Here is an 18,985-nt window from a genome sequence, read left to right on the forward strand (position 1 = left end):
CAGGTGTGTTAAATTAGGGATGGACTGAAAACCCACAGGACGGTAGATCTCCAAAAAGAGGGTTGGGCAGCCCTGCTCTAGCTTAACCTTTCTGGCGCAGGCGTTCTGCTAGCGACCCACCTCGACAACATCCGTCTGGGCCGGCAGCCTTGCGAGGGTTAACACGTTTAAATGTCTTACTCACGTTGGCAACGGAGAAGGAGAGCCCACAGTCCTTGGTAGCGTGCCGCGTCGGTGGCACTCTATTATCCTCAATGCAGGCAAATAAGTTGTTTAGTTTGTCTGGAAGCAAGACGGAGGTGTCCGTGACATGGCTAGTTTTCTTTTTGTAGTCTGTGGTTGTTTGTAGACCATGCCACATACGTCTCGTGTCTGAGCCATTGAATTGTGAGTTTTGCGCGAATGCCACCTATCCACGGTTTCTGGTTAGGGTAGGTTTTAATAGTCACAGTGGGTACAACATCTCATATGCACTTCCTTATAAACTCACTCACCGAATCAGCATATACGTCAATATATTTCTCTGAGGATACCCGGAACATGTCCCAGTCCGCGTGATCAGAACAATCTTCAAGCGTGGATTCCGATTGGTCAGAACAGCGTTACATAGTTCTTAACACTGATACATCCTGTGTCACATTCTGACCTTTATTTCCTTTCTTTTATCTTTATTTAGTATGGTCAGGGCGTGAGTTGGGGTGGGCAGTCTGTTTGTTTTTTTATGTTTTGTTTCTGTTTCGGCCTAGTATGGTTCTCAATCAGAGGCAGGTGTCGTTAGTTGTCTCTGATTGAGAATCATACTTAGGTAGCCTGGGTTTCACTGTTGGTTTGTGGGTGTTTGTTTCCGTGTGTGTGTGTTTGTCGCCACACGGTACTGTTTCGTTTTTTGTAGATTTCACGTTATCGTTTATTGTTTTTGTTCGAGTGTTCATTTTGTCTTTATTAAAATATCGTCATGAACACTTACCACGCTGCATCTTGGTCCGATCCTTACTCCTCTTCAGACGAAGAGGAGATCTGCCGTTACATCCTGTTTGAGTTTCTGCATCTAGGAAGGGAGGAGAAAAATGGAGTTGGTCAGATTTGCCAAAAGGAGGGTGGTAAAGGGCCTTGTATACATCGCGGAAGTTAGAGTAGCACCAGAATATTACCAGTGCGAGTACTTCAGTAAATATGCTGATAGAATTTAGGTAGCCTTGTTCTCAAATTTGCTTTGTTAAAATCACCAGCTACAATAAATGCAGCCTAAGGATATATGATTTCCAGTTTGCATAAAGTTTAGTGAAGTTCCTTGAGGGCCGTCGTGGTATCGGCTTGAGGGGGGATATATATACATGGCTGTGACAATAACCGAGGAGAATTCTCTTGGGAGATAATACATTTGATTGTGAGGAATTCTAGGTCAGTTGAACAAAAGGACTTAAGTTCCTGTATGTTGTTACAATTGCACTATGAGTCGTTAGTCATTAAACATACCTCTTCCCAGAGAAAGGTTTATTCCTTTTGGCGTGGCATACAAAGAATCTAGGTGGCTGTATCGACTCCGCTTTGCACACTCTTGGCATTCTCTCAACCAGCTTCATGAGACCTGGAATACATTTTAATTAAAAGTTGTGCCTTGTGAAAAGTTTAGTGGAATTTCTTTCCTTTTTAATGCGTTTGAACCAATAAATTGTATTGTGACAAGGTAGGGGTGGTATACAGAAGATAGCCCTATTTGGTAAAAGACCAAGTCCATATTATGGCAAGAACAAATAAGCAAAGAGAAATGACGGTCCATCATTACTTTAAGACATGAAGGTCCGTCAATAAGGAACATTTCAAGAACCCTGAAAGTTTTGTCAAGTTGCAAAAACCATCAAGCTCTATGATGAAACTGGCTCTCATGAGGACCGCCACAGGAAAGGAAGATCCAGAGTTACCTTTGCTGCAGAGGATAAGATAATTTGAGTTGATTGCAGCCCTAATATGTGCTTCACATAGTTCAAGTAACAGACCCATCTCAACATCAACTGTACAGAGGAGACTGCGTGAATCAGGCCTTCATGGTCAGATTGCTGCAAAGAAACCACTACTAAAGGACACCAATAAGAGACTTGCTTGGGCCAAGAAACACGAGCAATGGACATTAGACCGGTGGACATTTGTCCTTTGGTCTGATGAGTCAAAATTTGAGATTTTTGGTTCCAACCGCCATCTGTGGGACGCAGTGTAGGTGCACTGGTTCTGGTTCCCACCATGAAGCATGGAGGAGGAGGTGTGGTGGTGCTTTGCTGGTGACACTGTCAGTGATTTATTTAGAATTTAAGACACACCTAACCAGCATGGCTACCACAGCATTCTGCAGCGATACGCCATCCCCATCTGGTTTTCACTTAGTGGGACAATCATTTGTTTTTCAACAGGACGATGTCCCAAAACACACCTCCAGGCTGTATAAGGGATATTTGACCAAGGAGAGTGATGGAGTGCTGCATCAGATGACCTGGCCTCCACAATCACCCGGCCTCAACCCAATTGAGATGGTTTGGGATGAGTTGGACCGCAGAGTGAAGGAACAGCAGCCAACAAGTGCTCAGTATATGTGGAAACTCCAAGTCTGTTGGAAAAGCATTCCTCATGAAGGTAGTTGAGAGAATGCCAAGAGTGTGCAAAGCTGTCATCAAGGCAAAGGTTGGCTACTTTGACGAATCTCAGCTATAAAATATATTTAGTTTTGTTCAACAATTTTTTTGGTTACTACATGATTCCATATGTGTTATTTCATAGTTTTGATGTTTTCACTATTATTTTACAATGTAGAAAATAGTCAAAATAAGGCAAAACCCTGGAATGAGTAGGCATCCAAACTTTTGACTGGTACTGTATGTAAATAAGGTATGTATGTTTTTTATTTGTAATACATTTGCAAACATTTCTAAAAAACTGTTTTTGCTTTGTCATTATGGGCTATTGTGTGTAGATAATAATAATTTCATACATTTTAGAATAAGGCTGTAACGTCTCAAAATGTTAAGAAAGTCATACTTTCCGAATACTTTCCGAATGCACTATACATGTCGAATTTTCACTGTGCATAAACAGTAATGTCTCTCTGGATGAAATCAAGAAAAACAGCTCAACTACTTCTCTCTGACTGGTACCTGTTACCTGATGCTGCGCATCTCTTCATTATGCCTGGTCCTGGACTAAAAAGCGATTTAAATTCAATTTCCATTGACCATGCCTTATAGTCAGTCCAGGGCTTTATTTGTGTCTGGGAAACCGGCATCTATTGAAATCTCTCTCGCTTCCTCCTTCTATAGCTTACTTATCTGCTGCTCTTTCTCTTTTAGTTCCCCTCTGTTATTTCAGTTTATCACTGTAGGGTGTGTTGGCCCATGGTTCTGCTCCCATTGCCCCCCTGTGCTGAGCTAGGGGTCCGTCCTCTGAGTGGGCTCCTGTGGACCCTGCTGCTCCTATTCCTATGGTATTGTTACAGGTTGGGCTCCGACCCGCCAGCCCCAGGCCGAGCCATCCCAGGAAAGCACAAATCCGGCTCCAGGCGCTCTGTGTTGTCGCGTGCCGGCAGCTGTGCGGGAACAGAGTGCAGTGCCACATCAAAGATGGCCACTGGAGATCGGGGGACTCCCTGCATCTCCATGGAGACGGGGGAGGAGGAACAGGGGATAGGCTACCTGACCCCTGTGCTGAGCCATGCCCTGTTCCCAGCCCAAGCCACAGCGAGTGGCAGGAAGCTGTATGCAGCACTGCAGGAGTATGCAAAGCGCTACAGCTGGGCTGGCATGGGACGCATTCATAAAGGACTCCAGGTAATGTGAAATCTGAAATGTACAGTCATTTCAACTAATGATATACACATTGATTTTTGAAGAATATGAAATGCCTGATCAGCTTAATACAACTGTCTAACCCCATCATAACCAAAAATATAATGGTTAGTTGGTCACACTTTATTTGAATAGTACAGATATTGCATCTGTAGATGCTATACAGATGGTAATACTATCAACAAATCTTTTCATAAGCAACTGGAAAGGGAAAGTGAAAGGGGGATACCGAGTCAGTTGTACAACTGAATGAATTCAACTGAAATATGTCTTCTGCATTTAACACAACCCCTTCTAAATTTGTGATTAGGGTACGGTATAGAATATGTATTAGGGTAAGCATTAAGGGTTAGGGCAAGGGTTAAGTTTAGGATTATAATAAGGGTTAATGCTTAGGTTTAGTAGATAGTTAGTTAGTTGAAATGTTACTAATAGTCTGTAGAACATCTACAGATGGACTATCCAAATAAAGTGTTAGTGGTTGATTTACTCCATTGTTTGTAAACCAAGTGTTTGTGTATCTGTGCCAAGTCTGGCAAAAAATTGCCTGCATTTTGAAAAGACACTAGATGAAACTGATATTAAAGAGGAATCAGAATCTCAGGTGCCACCTACACACTTAAAATGTCATGTTCTGACCTTAGTTATTTTGTTTTGTCTTTTGTTTTAGTATGGTCAGGGCGTGAGTTGGGTGGGTTGTCTATGTTCGTTTTTCTATGATATTCTATTTCTGTGTTTGGCCTCATATGGTTCTCAATCAGAGGCAGCTGTCAATCGTTGTCCCTGATTGAGAACCATATTTAGGTAGCTTGTTTTCCTTTGTGTTTTGTGGGTGGTTATTTTCAGTCTTTGTGTGTCTGCACCAGACAGAACTGTTTCGGTTGGTTCTTTGTTGTTTTTGTTATTCAGGGTTCAGTTTTGATTTTTATTAAAGAAGATGAACACTAACCATGCTGCGCTTTGGTCCGATCCTTACTCCTCCTCAGACGAAGAGGAGGAAATCTGTTACAGAAACACCCACCACAAGAGGACCAAGCAGCGTGGTAACGGGCAGCAGCAGCAGCGGCCGAAAACACAAGACTCCTGGACTTGGGAGGAGATTTTGGACGGCAAGGGACCCTGGGCACAAGCAGGAGAATATCGCCGCCCTAAAGCAGAGCTGGAGGCAGCGAAAGCGGAGAGGCGCCGGTATGAGGAGGCAGCACGGCAGCGCGGCTGGAAGCCCGAGAGGCAGCCCCGGAGAGCGAGAGGGACCGGTACCAGAAAAGGGTTCTTTAGCCAGTAACAATAGCGGAACCTTAATGATGCTATATTAAAACCCTTTTTAAAGGTTCTATAAAGAACCATTTAGGGCTACCGAGTGGCGCAGCGGTCTAAGGCTAGAGATTACAGACCTTGGTTCAATTCCAGGCTATATCACAACCGGCTGGGATTGGGAGTCCCATAGGGCAATTGGACCAGCGTCTTTTGGGTAAGGGTTTGTCAGGGGTATGCCGTCATTGTAATTAAGAATTTGTTCTTCACTGACTTGCCTAGTTAAATAAAACAAATAAAAAACATGCTCAAAAGGTTCTATATCGAACTTTTATGGTGCTATGAAAAGCCCTTTCTTAAAGATAGGCTCAGCGAAATGACTTTACCACGAGCAACACCAAAGATTTTAACATGGTGCTATTTGCAACACTTCGCTCTCACACAGTCACACACACTTTCTGTGCATGTGCACCAAAACAGAAGAGAAGTTGAGCCTCGCACTTCAACACTCTTACTTGTTGTGGAAATTGACACACTGCTGTTTTATTTCTGCATCTACATAATATTGCTGAGTCTACCTTTAACGTTAGAACTGCTAAAGCAGTCATTCTGCATATTTATTTTTTAGTCTGTAATTTTTTAAGTCATGCCACCCTCCGTCCTTGACTTTTCCTAAATAAGTCTATATAACACTCTTTCCGCGTTAGAATCTTAATATCACAAACAGAACTGGAGTTTTAGGAGGGCATGTTCTTTTTTGATTGCTTTTCCCCATTGCATCTCCTCCTGACAGTAGGGCCTGCTCCGCTCCTTCTTCCAGTTGAAAGTGTAGTGCCCAGCAGATAAACACCCCAATAATTTCCTCGAATCTGAACCTAAACTAATTTCACACATATAACAACAGATGAAAAATATTAAGTAAAGTACGATGGGGAGAAAGGGGTAGAATGGGTGAGTTGATAAGCGAGGGTAAGCAACGATGCACCCCTTGTGAATGAAGAACAGGGTGGGCCATTCCATTGTATTAACTGACTTGCCTTGTTAAATAAAGGTAAAATATATATTTTTAAAATGATGCAATTGATGTCTTGCAAGAAAAATCCTACCACACCACAGCGCAAATTCAGTACGGCTCGCTTGGTGTGGTAGAACTGAAGCCATACTCAAAAAAACTGATCTGTTTTACAAACAGGATCACACAATATATACACCATGAGTACCTTTTCATATAACCATTCATATCGTGCTTAGCTGTAATCTCTTACAGAAATAAGAAAATAAAACTTAGTCAAAATGCTTTACACTTTAACTACAGCACGAGGTTCACGTGGACTGAACAATAGACTAGCCTGGGCAAATGAAAAGTACTAGTGCTTACACTTACACACAATTTCTTATAAAGTAATCTAAACCGTAAGTGTACCAAATGGATTATGATAGTAGTTCATCACATTTGATACTAGTATGAAAACAAATAGTTCGCCATGCATGATTAGCATGATCACGAACGTTTGCTATTTTAATTGATCGATAACTGAGCTAGCCTAACTGTTAACGGCTTGTGCGTATGCTTGGTTAAGTATGAACAAGCACAAAATGCTAGCAACAGCTTCGCTAGCAGCTCGTTTTCCTTATGACGCCAGGATTTGGTGAGTTTTCAATCTTTCCCTCAATCCAGTCACATCACGTTTGTATAGATAATTGAGTGTTAATATCCAGTTCTCGCTTTTTTAGTTCAGTTTCATACAACTTCTCAACGATTTGAAACTTAATTTTCCTTCCATGGAATGGCGGTAGCTCTTCGCGTTCCTTTTTAGTTATTTTTTTGCATGTTGGCGCCGACTGGTGTACAACGTGATAGCAATATGGTATAATATGATTGGTTACTGGAATTTCACTAGTAATGATTAGTATTCAACATTAGTTGACCTGCGTTACAATATGACATACCAATTATTTTCAGCCTACGTTTCGTCTCAGGGCTTGGCTTTTATTTGAATGTTACCACCCACCAGTTGTTTATTAATTAGAAACAGCTGTATATTTATTCCTCTTCGTGACAGAGATGAGCCAAACAGCATTGAGTCCATTTAGCCGCCTGAGCCATGGAGCAAAATAAAAATAGGGGGTGCAAACTTGTGTTTTTGCACCTTCACTTGTTTTTTTCTGCAGAAGATTATCATGAATACAGTGTAATATGAATGTCAATACGCACAATAGGCTGACTGGGGAGGTGATCTCACAGAGTAACGGTCCCGCGATAAGAACTACAACACTAATATTTGCTTAAACTCTTAAACACAGTTGTGTTCTGTGGGTGTCACCGAGTAGACTGATACCCCATTTAATTTCATTGTGCCTAATCCTTATTGTGGCTAGCTTCACAACACATATTTCAGGTCGAGCCTCACGAGCCGGATTAAGCTAGCTGGCTGCTTATAACGTTAGCTTTGGACAACAAGGTTAAGTAGCTGGCTAGCTATTTATTTTCATGAACTGAAGTTCAATTTCAATAGGCAAACAACAAGTGGCGACCTAGCTAATACTTACTCACAAGGATTCCTAAATCATTGCTAAGAATAGTGAAAATGGTTATTGTTTTCAGGCTGATTGTATTGGTGTTGATTGTAACGCTAGCTCGATATCCCAGAAGTTGCGGTCAAACAAATAATGCTTTATTGGTTCTTGGCCAGTGTTTGCTTGTTTGCAGACTTTTTTGTACAGCTTTGACAGTGCTACTGCTAGTAGTGGTGGCGCTTGGCCTGCACGTGCAAATTCAGAACACACAACATTCTATAATAGAACTGTGTTATTTGACGTGTCAAATTCAAAGCTTATTTAATGTGTCAAATAATGTTATTGTCAAATAGTGTTATTTGACGTGTATCTTTTTTGACATGGAAAGACCCAAACTGCGTTCCATAGTATGTTGTGAAGCTAATATTACTGTGTAACTCCGGTAGGGCAACATCTGAACAATAGCGCACTTGGTAACGTGTGAACCAGGTGCTCAACCAGTTGCGAATGCCAACATCATCCACGACAGAGAACGGTTGATTGTCAAGGGCAATGAATTCCATTATCTTGGTGGATTACGCATTTGCGTTGTCTCGCTGAAATTTTCTTACTCTTTCAAATGACTGCTCGACTTGTTTACTGCTCGATCCACACAGCAGACATTGTGGGCTAGGTTAGGAATGTTGTGTTGCACGTGTAGCGCAACATTTTACGTGGCGTCATTACGTAATGTACCTACGTTATATAGGTATGCACATCGGTTTTGCACATCTTCATTAAACTAGACATTGGGCCGATACCGATGTTGGCATTTTTAGCTGCACAATGTCCATTATAATGTAAAGAAACGCATGTCAACTATCTTTCAATAGTTATCGGTTTTACCCAAGATTCATCTTATTCTTTCTAAACTATTTATATGGCGGATTCGTAGCTGCAATTTATGGAAGATGCCAAAACCTTGGAGATAAAAATAGAAAACAGAAAAGAAAACTCTGCACACTGCTGCTCATGCCCCCAGGTGATTTTATTGTAACAACGTTTCAACCCTTAGGTCTTCAACAGGCATCCTTTATCCCAGGTGGGGGGTGAAAGTTCTTACATATATAGTACTCAGTGACATCGCTTCCTGAAACAGGGGATAAAATGTATAACATAGGTCCACAGTATTAACATTCAATTTATCAAAATATAAGATAATACACAAACTATGTGATAAATATTCACAGTAATATATATATATATATATATATATATATATATACTCTCGTTCATGTCACGACTTCTGCCGAAGTTGGTCCCTCTCCTTGTTTGGGCGGCGGTCGACGTCACCGGCCTTCTAGCCATCACCAATCCACTTTTCATTTTCCATTTATTTTGTCTTTGTCTTACACACCTGGTTTCTATTCCCCAATTTCTTGTTCATTATTTAACCCTCTGTTCCCCCATGTTTGTTTGTGAGTAATTGTTTATTGTATTGCTGTCCGTATTTGTGGCCTTGTATTTATAAGATGTGTATTGTTATATTGTTGAGTAAAATTGCTTTCATTACTCATATCTGCTGTCCTGCGCCTGACTCATCTCACCAGCTACACAGCTATACAGTTCAAAAGTTTGCGGTCACATAGAAATGTCCTTGTTTCTGAAAGAAAAGCACATTTCTTGTCCATTAAAATAACATCAAATTGATCAGAAATACAGTGTAGACATTGTTAATGTAAATGACTATTGTAGCTGGAAACGTCTGATTTTTAATGGAATATCTACATAGGCGTACAGAGGCCCATTATCAGCAACCATCACTCCTGTGTTCCAATGGCACGTTGTGTTAGCTAATTCAAGTTGATCATTTTAAAAGGCTAATTGATCATTAGAAACCCCTTTTGCCATTACGTTAGCACAGCTGAAAACTGTTGTCCTTATTGAAGAAGAAATAAAACTGGCCTTCTTTAGACTAGTTGAGTATCTGGAACATCAGCATTTGTGGGTTCGATTATAGGCTCAAAATGGCCAGAAACAAATACCTTTCTTCTGATACTAGTTCTGTGAAATGAAGGCTATTCCATGTGAGAAATTGCCAAGAGACTGAAGATTTCTGAGGGTAACCTTAATCACCCATGACTGCCAGGGTAGGGAGGATTGAATACTAATACTACCTCAATCATCTAAACTGGAACAACCATCTCAGTAATGTGTGAAATAAATCCAAATCCATAAACAAATTGGATACGTAAAAAAAAAAACTGTGTTCATTATCTTTGTGTAGCATAACATTAATCAACCAATCAACTGACATGCAAAACCAGATATAACAGTAAAACAAATAATTCTGAAAATCTCCAATAGCTCATGCTGGAAAATATTATACAGTTGAAGTCGGAAGTTTACATACACCTTAGCCAAATACATTTAAACTCAGTTTTTCACAATTCCTGACATTTTATCCTGGTAAAAATTCTCTGTCTTAGGTCAGTTAGGATCACCACTTTATTTTAAGAATGTGAAATCTCAGAATAATAATAGAGAGAATTATTTATTACAGCTTTAATTTCTTTCATCACATTCCCAGTGGGTCAGAAGTTTACATACACTCAATTAGTATTTGGTAGTATTGCCTTTAAAATGTTTAACCTGGGTCAACAATTTCGGATAGCCTTCCACAAGTTTCCCACAATAAGTTGGGTGAATTTTGGCCAATTCCTCCTGGCAGAGTTGGTGTAACTGAGTCAGGTTTGTAGGCCATGCTTGCACATGCTTTTTCAGTTCTGCCCACAAATTTTCTATAGGACTGAGGTAAGGGCTTTGTGATGGCCACTCCAATACCTTGACTTTGTTGTCCTCAAGCAATTTTGCCACAACTTTGAAAGTATGCTTGGGGTCATTGTCCATTTGGAAGACTAATTTGCGACCAAGTCTTCAGATGTTGCTTCAATATATTCACATAATTTTCCTCCCTTATTGATCCATCTATTTTGTGAAGTGCACCAGTCCCTCCTGCAGCAAAGCACCCCCACAACATGATGCTGCCACCCCCGTGCTTCATGGTTGGGATGGTATTCTATGGCTTCCAAGCCTCCCCCTTTTTCTGCAAACATAACGATGGCCATTATGGCCAAACAGTTCTATTTTTGTTTCATCAGACCAGAGGACATTTCGCCAAAAAGTATGATCTTTGTCGCCATGTGCAGTTGCAAACCATAGTCTGGCTTTATTATGGCGGTTTTGAAGCAGTGACTTCTTCCTTGCTGAGCGGCCTTTCAGGTTATGTCGATATAGGACTCGTTTTACTGTGGATATAGATACTTTTGTACCTGCTTCTTCCAGCATCTTTACAAGGTCCTTTGCTGTTGTTCTGGGACTGATTTGTAATTTTCGCACCAAAGTACGTTTATCTCTAGGAGACAGAACACGTCTCCTTCCTGAACGGTACAACGTCTGCGTGGTCCCATGGTGTTTATACTTGCGCACTATTGTTTGTACAGATGACTGTGGTACCTTCAGGCGTTTGGAAATTGCTCCCAAGGATGAACCAGACTTGTGGAGGTCTACAATTTCCCCATGATGTCAAGCAAAGAGGCACTGAGTTTGAAGGTAGGCCTTGAAATACATCCACATGTACACCTCCAATTGACTCAAATGATGTCAATTAGCCGTTCGGAAGCTTCTAAAGCCATGACATCATTTCCTGGAATTTTCCAAGCTGTTTAAAGGCACAGTGAACTTAGTGTATGTAATCTTCTGACCCACTGGAATTGTGATACAGTGAATTATAAGTGAAATAATATGTCTGTAAACAATTGTTGGAAAAATTACTTGTGTCATGCACAAAGTAGATGTCCTAACCGATTTGCCAAAACTATAGTTTGTTAACAAGAAATGTGTGGAGTGGTTGAAAAACGAGTTTTAATGACTCCAACCTAATTGTATGTAAACTTCCGACTTCAACTTTGTATTATTCTATGTAGAACACTTATTGCCTTCCAAAGAGTCATCAAAGAACCCTTGTCTTCCAAAAATTGTTCTTCTGAACAAAACAGTTTTTGGTAAAACCTTATCCCTCTGCAAAGAACCCTTTTGGAACTCTTATTTCTAAGAGTATACTTGATCTGTTTTCTTACTTATCTGAACTATTTGAGAATTTTTCTTCTATGAACATGACCTCATTATTAACGGCGGCACTGAATGGCGAACGGTGTATAGTATTCACTGTACACGACTTCACTGTATTTGTGAAAGGAGTGACTGAAACAAAGTTGCTCTAGAGAGGAAGGTCTGCTAACTGACTAAAATGTAACATGTTCATTTGTAATGTTCATTGTAATCTCTCATTGGGCAGACTATGTAACAAATATGGTATCTGACGCCAGTACCCAAGATTTTATGTTCATTATAATCATACTGTATTCACCACCACTTGAGTATGACCAAAGAGCTGTAGAGGATTTGTTTGGCATATATTTAAGCAAACAAACTCAACACAGACACAATTCATATTTTATTGAGAAAAAGTTCCAAATCTTAGTCAACATTGATTGTACAGAGTTTGAATCACAGGTCTAGGGGGTGCTCGTCACCTCTAACAAATTGAATCCTGAATAAGTATGAGAAAATGTTAAGACATGTAGTGTGTATACACTCTATAGCATGTGGCATATTGATTTTGGATTACAGTGCCACTAGATCAAGGACACATCTCTTAGTTCATATCGTTGTTCTCAGTCTACCATGCACCTCCAATTGGTCCTCCTCAAAGCAGTAATGCCAGACTCAGCAGTAGTGGAGGAGGATGTTTAGGAGGAGGTAGGGCACACAGGCTCTCCCTTAACAATGTACCACACCTCGTTGTGCCTGTTCAGAATCTTCTTTGGGCTGAAGGACACACACAAAATATTAAAGTATTTTTGAAAAAAGTATTGTGGTGGAATTTGGTTTGATGTTGGATATGAGTATATTGAAGGATTTGTATCTGTGCTCCCACCTGTCATAACCCACAGCATAGTGGTAGTCTTTGTTGTAGGTGGCCTGAACTTTGTCTAGCTGCCTTTTCAGCAGCATGGAGTTTACACTGGATGTCAAAGACATCATTCATCCACCGTAGCCCCTCACGTACACTTTCATGTCAGGCATCTCAGTAAAGTACACCTGTATGGGGAAATCACAATGACATCTACATTGTTAACCAGCGGTCTTTAAAAAAAACATGACATACTTGACATGGGTTCAAATGGTATTTGTTATTTTTCAAATACTTAAGCTGCGCTCGATTGAGCTTGCCTGGCTCAATGGCACCATGGAACAGTCCCAAAAGTGCAAACCCTGCCCACCTGACACTATAAAAGCTATTTCTAACTATTTGAAAGATACTTCTTGAACCCAGGTCTGATAGACAATCATATTATGTTCAACTTCAGTTTTACTAAAGTGCCAGGTGGGTGAGGTTTTTACTTTTGGGACTATTCCATTGGCACTATTGAGCCAGGCAAGCATAATTGAGCTCAGCTTAAGTATTTAAAAAAACCCACTCAATAAAGCACACAAATACTACAGACCCCTGGCTACCGATGTGGATGTAATTGTGTCAGGTTTACAGGTTTTTGACAGGTGTCAGCAATATGGTAATAGCTCCACTTTGCCCTCTGATAGGCTAAGTGGAAGATTCACCATATTGCTTATACCAATCAAATCCTCTCAGATCATGTGCATAGGGCGTAGGTTCTATTTAGGATTTGGCTTTACCTTGTCATCAGTGGGTTGGGGAGGAGACATCTGATGGGTAGACGGCAGGAGGAAGCTGAGCGTGAAGACAGACGACCCCCACTTCTTCTCTTCAATTTTGACAGTCACCGGAGCTGTCATGTCAATGTTGACTCCTATAGGAAAGATCTGTGTAAGCACTTGTTACCAGGTATACACACGCATAGAAACAGATTCATGCACGTGCATCCACACACACACAAATAGATTGATACACACACACACACACACACACCAGCCTTGTTGGATCCGGTGATATAGTTGAAGAGTCTCCTGAAGGCAGTGTAGGTGGCCTTGTCCATGAAGTATGCTTCCTCATCTGTTGACACCCATTTCACTGAGTCATAGTGGCGCACCTGTAACACAGGAACAAACCTTCACTCAATAGTCCTCTGCTGTAGAGTGTATTTGAGTTGCAGATGTTGGGGACGGGATTAGGATGAGACTGCGCAAAAAGTGCATAACTGATCAACAACCCTGCAGAACTGATCTACAACATTTTTCAGATTACCGAAACCCAATACGATAACCAAAATGGGGATGATAATGATGATCATCATGTTGTTGATTTTATACATTTTAATGCAAATGCTATTGTTTTGTATCTGCTACCCTGACCAACAACTAAACATAAAAAAAAATGGTCACAAAAAAGGTGGTGAAACAAACTCCTAAATTGTAGCCCCAATGTGCCATTAATTTGTGCTGCACAAGACTGACCTCATAATCGTCATTCTTGCACACCAGATCATAGAGCAGACATTCCTTTGACTCTGTGCAGAAGCGAGACTCAGAAGAGTTTCTTAAAGGAAACAGTGGAAAACAAATCAATAAAGAACAATAGCATACGATTTAGCCCGGATACTGTTCATTCATTATACAAACAGTATTATTCTGAAACACGTGGTTTCAGGATGTGTGGAAAGTAATAACAGAGGTGTATTAGAACTTCCTTACCCAACTCTGGCTTCAGCAGTCAAGATGAGAACCAAGCCAACCAACCCTGCCAAATAAACCCTGAAGTACACACAAACAGTCAGTGTCACATAGACACACTTTCATACTCTTTCACACTCTTCACATATGGTGCTGCTACTCTGTTGATTATCTATCCCGATTGCCTAGTCACTTTTACCCCTACCTACATATACATATTACCTCAACAACATTCTACACAATGACTCTGTACTAGTACTCCTTGTATTTAGCCTCGTTATAGTTATTTTAGTGTTACTATTTCAATTTTTATTTTGCAAATTATTCTTAGATTTTGACTCCATTGTTTGGGAAAGGCTCGGAAGTAAGCATTTCACTGTAAAGTCTACTACATATGTTGTATTCAGCGCACGTGACAAATACATTTGATTTGAAAACCTAAAGTACACAAAACAGTGGTTTTGTGTACTTTAGGTTTTCAAATCAAATGTATTTGTCACGTGCTGTCGTCACATGAAAAACCTAAAGTACACACAAACAGGCAGTGACATCATCATATGAAAAATATATCATACAGACATAACTTGCAATATTGTAATACCTTAAAAGACAGAAACTATGTTATTACACATTTCTATTTCTATACAAATCCCTCTTCCTTTAATTACTTAACACCATAACAAATCAAACAAACCTAATCAATGCAATGATGACCTATCATTTCTACTTACATTGTGCTGAGTGTGTCTTTTCGATCAGCTTAGTTCAGATGTATTCACTGGCCTGAGGGAAATGCTTGCAGAGAAACTATTTATACCAACTGAGTGTTATTTGCATCAGTCCCCAAAACACGCCCATTTCACCACAGAATGTGCAATGGACTTCAAGCGCTTAAGAGAAGAAAAGGTGGTTTATAAATAAATGTGTGCCAAGTTAGATAACGTGAGACGATTGATCTTGATGCGTCTTTGAAAAGCAAGTATAGGATTATTGAAAAAGAGGCTGTGACTAGATCCGTCACGTGTAGTAGACTATTTTATATTTCTGTTTCGCAATTAAAGCCTTTGCTGTTTCGCAATAACAGCCTGGCTGTCACGTTTAGACTAAATAAATAGCACTTGCATGTAATTTGTTCACTGAGCACTGCTGGGTCGACATTACCAATCACTAGTGGGCAATGGAGTAGCCCTGTTTATAATTGGTGCTAACATGGACTCTTTGTCCTGATCTTGTCCACATTCTGATTGTGCCCACATTTTTAGACGGGTGTAGATGATTTAAAGACACATTGTGATCAGATCTTTCTTACCACCTCTGGAGGTAATCCACATTTATTATGATATTAATTTTATAATGTAGAGTGAAATAAAAAAATAAAAAAAATTGGATGCACATTGGGCAAACATTTTCCAATTCATATCAAACCATATTCCCCACCTATAAAAGCAGATAGGACAGCACTTTTGCACGACCCAAAGAGCTCAGCTTTGACCCCCACGAAGAGGAGAGTAGTCTAGAAAACAGAACTCTGGGGTGTATCTCAATAGTCGAAAAACAGCTTAATTTCTAAACATTTTAGCAGACAATCTTTTCCAGAAGGACGTACAGGAGCAATTAGGGTTAAGTGCCTTGATCAAGGGCACATCTACAGATATTTTTGCCTAGTCGGCTCGGGCAGTTAAACCAGCAACCTTTCACCCAACACTACCTCACCTCGTCTCCTCCTCACATGGGCTGACCTGAAGAGACAAAGGATAGGTGGTGAATACAAGATGGCGCTCCTCACTTTGAATCTGATTTCAACTGTCCCTGTTCTTTCACATCAGTGTAGGAAAGGAGACAAGAAAACAAGAAAAGGAAGCCACTGAATATCAAGATGGATGCAGTCATGGAATGAACCCCCTGCCCTAGATTTAGAAAGTCAAAGTCAGTTCAGTTTAAATTACCTTTAACAAACCTCTGACATCCCTTGTGATGTCAGCTGGTCAACACCTCAGGGGCTCAATGGGTGACATCCTTCACAGAAAAACTTTAAATAACTCATATGATCTCCTCTCATGTCCTTTCTATGTAGAGTAAGTACGAGCTTTAGATCAAATTCTTAGCCAACATGTGACTTTAGCCTGACTTGAACAGACTTGTGGCAATTTCCTTGGCATTAATGGAACAAATGTTGTCACACTGGCTGCAGAGATGATTGTTGTTGGAGTTGTATTTGTTGTTGTTCAAAAACTTTACATTTGTAGATTATAATGAGTTTGTGAGAGTGATTGAACAAAACCTAAGAGGTGTGTTTGTTTCTCTCTGAGCATGAGACACCCTGTTCCAATACAAAGCACTAGAGTACATTTCAGTTTACACTCTTAGAAAAAAGGGTTCCAAAAGGGTTCTTTGCGGAGGGATAGGGTTCTGCCAATAATGTTTTTATCTGATGAACCCTTTTTGGAAGACAAACGTTCTTTGTAAGGCAAAGAGTTCTACCTAGAACCGTTTTCATCCTAAAAAAAACATTTCGGAAGAAAGGGTTCTTTGATGATTGTTCCGAAGGCAAGAAGGATACTTTGGAAGGCAAGAAGGGTTTGTCAAAGAACCCTTCTTAATCTGAATAAACTTTTGTATAGATTTTCTTCCCTTTCTTTGAAATAGTGCCTGAGTGTTTACCTCAGCGTTTAAATGTTAACATCAATCTACGCAAAATAGCCCATAATGACACAGTAAAAAGAGGGTTTATAAATCTTTGCAAACTTGTAAAAAAAACAACAGAAATATATACACAAGTATTTACTCAGTACTTTGTTGAAGCACCTTTGGCAACAATTACAGCCTCAAGTCTTTGTGGGTATAATGCTACAAGCTTGGCACACCTGTATTCTCTGCAGATCTTCTCAAGCTTGGTCAGGTTGGATGGGGAGCGTCGCTGCACAGCTATTTTCAGGTCTCTCCAGAGACATCTCCACAGAGGAACACTGGAGCTCTGTCAGAGTGACCATCAAGTTCTTGGTCACCTCCCTGACCAAGGCCCTTCTCCCCCGATTGCTCAGTTGAGCCAGGCGGCCAGCTCCATGAAGAGTCTTGGTGGATCCAAACTTCTCCCACTGTGTTCTTGGGGACCTTCAATGCTGCAGAAATGTCTTGGCACCTTTCCCCAGATCTGTGCCTCAACATAATCATGTCACAGAGCTCTAAGGACAATTCCTTTGACCTCATGGCTTGGTTTTTGCTCTGACATGCACTGTCAAATGTGGGACCTTATATAGACAGATGTGTGCCTTTCCAAATAATGTCCAATCAATTGAATTTACCACAGGTGGACTCCAATCAAGTTGTAGAAACATCTGAAGGATAATCAATGGAAAAAGGATGCACCTGAGCTCAATTTCGAGTCTCATAGCAAAGGGTCTGAATACTTATTTAAATAAGGTATTTTTAATTTTTAATACATTTGCAAAAATGTCTAAATGGGTTGTTCTGTGTAGATTGATTAGGGGGAAAAAATGATTTAATCCGTTTTAGAACAAAGCTGTAACGTAACAAAAAGTGGAAAAAGTCAAGGGGTCTGAATACTTTCCGAATGCACTGTAGCTCTACAATAAATCTAGTATATATGACCTGCTTCAAGTGATCACTTTCACTTTCAACATAGCCACTTAATTTGCGCACTCGCTCCAGAATGGGAAAAAATATTCTTTATTTTATTCAGCTAACTTTAATTATATTCTTCTTACTATAAAATCATATAATATAAAGTAATGGCATGGGACTTACAGTGCCTTGCAAAAGTATTCATCCCCATTGGTGTTTTTCCTATTGTGTTGTGTTTCATCCTGTAATTTCAATGGATTTTTATTTGGATTTCATGTAATGGACATGCAGAAAATAGTCCAAATTGGTGAAGTGAAATTTAAAAAATTACTTGTTTCAAAAAACAAAAAACATTACCTTCAGAAGTCACATAATTAGTGTAATGAAGTCCAACCGTGTGCAATCTAAGTGTCACATGATCTCAGTATATATACACCTGTTCTGAAAGGCCCCAGAGTCTGCAACACCACTTAGCAAGGGACACCACCAAGCAAGTGACACCATGAAGACCAAGGAACTCTCAAAAACAGGTCAGGGCCGAAGCTGTGGAGAAGTACAGATCAGGGTTGGGTAATAAAAAATATCAGAAAATTTGAACATCCCACGGAGCACCATTAAATCCATTATTAAAAAATGGAAAGAATATGGCACCACAACAAACCTGCCAAAAGAGGGCCGCTCACCAAAACTCACGGACAAGGCAAGGAGGGAATTAATCAGAGAGGCAACAAAGAGACCAAAGATAACCCTGAAGGAACTGCAAAGCTCCACAGCGGAGATTGGAGTATCTGTCCATAGGACCACTTTAAGATACACATATTAGCCACTAATTTCTAGTATGTCAATGTAAATAATCTGTGTGGCCATTTGATTAATTGTTCAGCAGTCTTATGGCTTGGGGGTAGAAGCTGTTAAGGAGCCTTTTGGACCTAGACTTGGCACTCCGGTACCGCTTGCCTTGCCGTAGCAGAGAGAACAGTCTATGGACTGGAGTCTTTGACAATTTTTGGGCCTTCCAAGAACAAAGCCTAGTATATAGGTCCTGGATGGCAGGAAGCTTGGTACCAGTGATGTACTGGGCTGTACGCACTACCCTCTGTAGCGCCTTACGG

The 18,985-nt window shown here is 40.4% G+C and overlaps 1 protein-coding gene across 1 annotated transcript; it reads right to left on the minus strand.

Annotated features, from left to right (window-relative positions):
* Positions 1-12,083: 12,083 nt before the first annotated feature.
* LOC139407710 (heme-binding protein 2-like) lies at positions 12,084-15,074 on the minus strand. The gene is made up of 7 exons (XM_071151561.1): positions 15,023-15,074; positions 14,313-14,372; positions 14,076-14,157; positions 13,591-13,711; positions 13,338-13,471; positions 12,580-12,743; positions 12,084-12,470 (listed from the first exon to the last, which is right to left on the minus strand). Coding segments are annotated over exons 1-6 (456 nt in total). The 5' UTR covers positions 15,025-15,074; the 3' UTR covers positions 12,084-12,470; positions 12,580-12,686.
* Between the last annotated feature and the right edge of the window lie 3,911 nt (positions 15,075-18,985).

This window comes from Oncorhynchus clarkii, chromosome 4 (genome assembly GCF_045791955.1).
Source record: "Oncorhynchus clarkii lewisi isolate Uvic-CL-2024 chromosome 4, UVic_Ocla_1.0, whole genome shotgun sequence".
Classification (NCBI taxonomy): domain Eukaryota; kingdom Metazoa; phylum Chordata; class Actinopteri; order Salmoniformes; family Salmonidae; genus Oncorhynchus; species Oncorhynchus clarkii.

Excerpts from the sequence above, each read along its gene's own strand:
- LOC139407710 (XM_071151561.1), bottom strand. Across the intron at positions 14,158-14,312 it reads ACTGCTGAAGCCAGAGTTGG|AAACTCTTCTGAGTCTCGCT; the intron begins GTAAGGAAGTTC and ends GTTTCCTTTAAG. Across the intron at positions 13,712-14,075 it reads GCAAGAATGACGATTATGAG|GTGCGCCACTATGACTCAGT; the intron begins GTCAGTCTTGTG and ends CCTGTGTTACAG.